At 34.9% G+C, this 5025-nt stretch overlaps 1 protein-coding gene across 1 annotated transcript; it reads right to left on the bottom strand.

Moving 5' to 3' along the window:
• Nucleotides 1-1573: 1573 nt before the first annotated feature.
• On the bottom strand, nt 1574-4393 carry LOC137646242 (hepatitis A virus cellular receptor 1-like). Its single transcript, XM_068379363.1, has 2 exons — nt 4328-4393; nt 1574-2155 (listed from the first exon to the last, which is right to left on the bottom strand). The coding sequence occupies exons 1-2, from the start codon at nt 4391-4393 to the stop codon at nt 1574-1576; spliced, it is 648 nt and encodes a 215-aa protein (XP_068235464.1).
• Between the last annotated feature and the right edge of the window lie 632 nt (nt 4394-5025).

Genomic DNA, 5025 nt, shown 5'->3' with positions numbered 1-5025 from the left:
CGGTGCCGATATCTAGTAAAGATCCAGATCAAGGTGTATTTCTTGACTGTAACCTGTCTCTAAATGCCCAAATAAATAATGTAATATAAACTGCTGGTTATCATCTAGGAAATATTGCGTTTATAAAAAAAGTGCCTGGACGAAAATTCTGTAAAGAAACATGTGATAAACTGTGTTATTACCAGGATTGACTACTGCAACTCTATTTACTACAATTTATCAAAAGTTCAACTTGTGAAATTACAAAAAATAATAAACAGAGGAGAAAGACTGATAAAACGTGTCCCACCTAGAGAAAAGGATCACCCCTGTACTAATTGATTTACACAGGCTGCCGATTAAAGCGGGAATTGAATTTAAAATATGTACAATAACCCATCAAGTTATCAGAACTGTGCATCCAAAATACTTAGGGGAATTGCTACACATTGCGCAGCTAACAAATCGTGTCGACACGAAAATAGTTACAGATGGCTTCAAACTGTTGGAACCTAGATATATGTCTACATTAGGTTTCAGAGCCTTTAAATATGCGGCCCCAAGACTATATAATAAGCTCCCACGAAACATTCGAATGATTGAATACATTAAATCTTTCAAGAGGAAACTGAAGACTTTCATATTTCATGAGTCTTTTGACAGCGACGATTTAACAGTAAAAGAACAATATGTGATATGAAATGTTAAATACTCTGAACAAACAAGGTAAAATGACAGTGGAAGTCCTGTAGAGAGTGGGGCTCCCCTGCTGTATGGGAATGGAAAAGCAGCCTTCAAAGTGAAGTAAGTAAAGTAAAGCATAGGAGGCAAAATGGGCTAATCAGGTTGTGCAGAAGCTGTAAAGGGCACATAGCAAAATGTAGAAGGGGAAGAAGGTAGGCCATAAGGTGTAATAGGTGGAGTGTACTAGCAAGAACGCATAGGATGGAAAGCTAACCAGACTATGTCTGAGTTTCAAGGGGCATATATGAAAGTGTAGTAAGTGATGAAGGCTGAACAGATTAGCAGTTGGATAGGGCAGGTAGGAAGGCATAAAAGAGTAAGAAGGTAGGCCATGTAGTATGGGAGTTGGAGAGAGCACACAGACAGACTTATGAGGGGAAGAAGGCTAGTCAGACCTTGTAGAAGTTTGAGAGGGTACATAGAAAATTGTAGTAAGAGAAGAAGGCAGGCTAGATGGTGTAAGAAGTGGATATAATAGGCAGGAAGACATAGGAGATGAAGAAGGCTAATCAGATAGTGTAGGAGTTGGAGATGGCATATAGAAAACTGTTGTCAGAGATGAAGGTCGACCACATGATATAGGAGTTAGATCGTGTAGATAAGAAGGCATAGACAAGGACGAATGTTAGCCAGAAAGTGTAGGAGTTAGATAGGGTAAGTAAGAAGGTATAAGAGTGGGAAAAGGCAGGCCGAATGGTGCAGGAATTGTATAGGGCGGGCAAGAAAATGTCGGGGGAAGAAGGCAGGTCATATGATGTAAAAATGGAGATGAATGACAAGAAGCTCAAGGAGGAGATGATGTAGGATTTAGATAGGGCATGCTGAAAGGTGCTAAAGGGGAAAATGCCGGTCAGATGGTGTAAGAGATGAAGAGGGCAAGCAAGAAGGTGTAGGAGGGGAAAAAGGCTGGAATGAGGATAGCTATAGTAACAGCTGTAGAAGATTGGCAAGAGGGTGTTGAAGGGGAAGAGGATAGGTCAAATGATGCGGAAATTTGAGAGGGCAGGCAAGAAGCAGTAGGAGGGAGGAAGCAAGGCCAGATTGTGTAGCAGTTGGTGAGGACAGGTAGGAAGGTATTCGAAGGGAAAAAGTTAGGCCAGATGATGTTTGAATTGGAGAGGGCAGTGTAGAACATAAAAGATGTAAGAAGGGAAAAAGGAAGGTCAAGTGATGTATGAGTTAGAGAAGAAAGGCAACAAGGTGTAGGACGGGAGGAAGGCAAGCCAGGTGGTGTAGAAGTTGGATAAGGTAAGCAAGAGGTGAATGGGGAGAAGGATGCAGGCCAGATAATACAGGAGTTGGAGAGATCAGGAAAAGGTGTAGGAAGGGAAGAAGGCATGGTAGATGGTGTAGGAGTTAGCAGGGGTAGGATGGGTGTACTGTAGTAGGGAAAGAAGGCTGTCCTGATGGTATAGGAGATTGAAAGTGATGGCTGAAAGATGTAGGAGAGGAAAAAAGGTAGGATAGATGGTGTAGGAGTTGAAGAGTGCTGGCAAGTTGTAGCAGCGGAATGAGACAGGCCAGATATTCTAGAAATTGAGAGAGAGAGAGAGAGAGAGAGAGAGAGAGAGAGAGAGAGAGAGAGAGAGAGAGAGAGAGAGAGAGAGAGAGAGAGAGCAGACAAGAAATGATAGAAAATGAAGAAGGCAACCCAGATAATGTAGGATTTGAAGAGGGTAGGTGAGAAGGTGTAGGAGGGGAAGAAGGCAGACCAAAGATTTCAGAACGGAAAGGGTTGAAAAAAAAATGGTATTGGAGGAATGATGACAGGACAAGTGGTGGAGTAGAAGAGGGCCGACACGGAGTTCAGGTATCAAGGTGTAGGGGAGGAAGGAGATAAGTCAGATAGGATATTTGATAGAGAGAATATTAATTAACTAGAATTTTTAAATAAATTTCGTAAACCGAACATAAGTGAACGTATAGAAATTATACACGGATGATTAGAATATTCCAAATATATCAATTGATCCTTATTTGAAATATAAGGTAAGTCTGTGTTTCCGGAATTTCTTATCCGGTTTAGCTTTTTTTTAGAAGCAGGTAATGTGAAATGAATGTTGTGTATTATGAATATTCTATTATGACTTCAACTGATACGGTCATTTACCTGCTCGTTAATTATAATGAAGGGGGTAATTATTTCCAGGCATATTACCAGAATTAACAGAGGGTTTACGAGACTTTATGATTAATGAATAAATGTTTAGAATTAACAAAGTTCGTCTTGTTATTTTACAAATAATTTTTTCTTCATTACCAATCTCTCTATCTCTCTCTGTACTATATATATATATATATATATATATATATATATATATATATATATATATATATATGTGTGTGTGTGTGTGTGTGTGTGTGTGTGTATATACGTATATATATATATATATATATATATATATATATATATATATATATATATATATATATATATATACATATATATCTTACCAATCACAAAACTGAGCGTGTTATATATATATATATATATATATATATATATATATATATATATATATATATATATATATATATATATATATATATATACACATATATATATATATATATATATATATATATATATATATATATATATATATATATATGTATATATATATATATATATATATATATATATATATATATATATATAAATATATATATATATATATATATATATATATATATATATATATATATATATATATATATATATATATATATTTGCAGTATATATGTAAGAACTGGGAGTAATAAGAAGTCAGCTCCACTCCTTTTTCAAACGATCTCATTTTAGTTTCTGTACCTGACATCAGAACTTGGTAAGTTGTTAATCATCGAGCTTCACAGAAAGCAATGAAAAATTGGTGAATGAAAAATAATCTAAATTCTGATTCCAAGAAGTATCGTCGGGAGGTGTTAACGAGTCTCCCTGTTATATATCGTCACTTTTTTGCGGGGTTCTGCCTTTAGATCAACCATTGCAAGCCAAGTCGATGAAGGAGTTTCATTTTATCAATTAAATTTTAGAATTAGATTAAAAGTGGATTTATTTTCGAAGAATATTGATACATTGGGATGGGAAGAGACTTGGTGTGAATGGTACCTGTTAGTTATTCTCAAAGACTTGGAATCTGGTGTTTATCTTTAATTTTAGAGAGAGATGGGAAATAGATTGGATCTGTGACTCGAACGTTTTCCATCAAGCGGGAACTGATCAGATAATTTCTTCATTTAACCTAAAAGGAGAGATGATATTTCAGTCTAAAATTCTGTCTTTCTCTAAAATAGCCAGAAAGGTACCTCTTTTCCTCCCATATACAAAAAATACTTTTTCAGTCTATTCAAAATGCCCAAATAGATATAAGATATGAACCCAGTTTAAAGTCAGTGGACAATTAAGTTAAGTTAATAAAACTCTATGAATAGGACATCCTACATAATAAAAGTAGAAAAAGAAAGAAAAGAGTCGAATAACTAGGCAGTAGAAAGGGTCTTTCTGGATTCAGAGTAAAGTTCAAGAAAATCGGGAACTGAAACATTTAACTTACTGATTTTTAATATGTTTGTTTTATTCTCAAAAAAAAAATTTATTTACACAAATAACATGGTAATGGAACATCCGTATATTTGCGGGCTTCTCGTGTGCATGAGCCCGCGTCATGCCAAATTAGCCATGTAGATCCTAATTTAATCAATATCTGTATGGCAAAGAATCTTGAAGAAAGTATATTTTTCAAGGATATATCAAACCTTAATTAAAGTTATTTTGATGAAGAAATAAAATACTCTATGCCACTCAGTCAAGATGATGAAGGGCTAGTGTTGAATCTGACATTTTTTCCACATGTGGCAATAATATGTCTGCAGAAACGAAATAATTGACAATTTCTTAAGATGGTCAGACAAAGGGTAACCACTAGCTTCTAGATTATGAAGAAGAAACATCGCAGTTTTTTTTTTTTTTTTTTTTTTTTTTTTTTTTTTTTTTTTTTTTTTGTCTAACATAGATCTCTGATAAGCCTAGGATATACTTACATAATATCAGCAAGATTAACTAAGTGAATTAAGTTGCATTTAAGGCACATTATATTTCTAAATCAAGGTCAGTAGCATTACTTGCACGGATGATGTTACACAAAATTTAGTACAGGATCATTTTTTGATGAAGGGTACTCAATTTGCATACACTTATGGAAGATTTTCAGAACAATGCCATATAAAAACATTCAGCGGTTAAACCAAATTCTACTGTGACTCATGTCATCGGTCTAGAATAGATACTAGTATATAGAT

Source organism: Palaemon carinicauda, chromosome 9 (assembly GCF_036898095.1).
Source record: "Palaemon carinicauda isolate YSFRI2023 chromosome 9, ASM3689809v2, whole genome shotgun sequence".
Taxonomy (NCBI): domain Eukaryota; kingdom Metazoa; phylum Arthropoda; class Malacostraca; order Decapoda; family Palaemonidae; genus Palaemon; species Palaemon carinicauda.
The sequence above is the reverse complement of the archived record's forward strand: the minus strand, read 5'-3'. Positions and strand labels throughout refer to the sequence as shown.

Bases quoted from the DNA above. Each gene is read 5' to 3' on its own strand.
- LOC137646242 (XM_068379363.1), bottom strand. From the start codon at position 4,393: ATGACGCGGGCTCATGCACACGAGAAGCCCGCAAATATACGGATGTTC. The intron at 2,156-4,327 runs GTAAATAAATTT...TACATCTTTCAG, and splicing joins TCCATTACCATGTTATTTGT to CCATCACTTTCAATCTCCTA.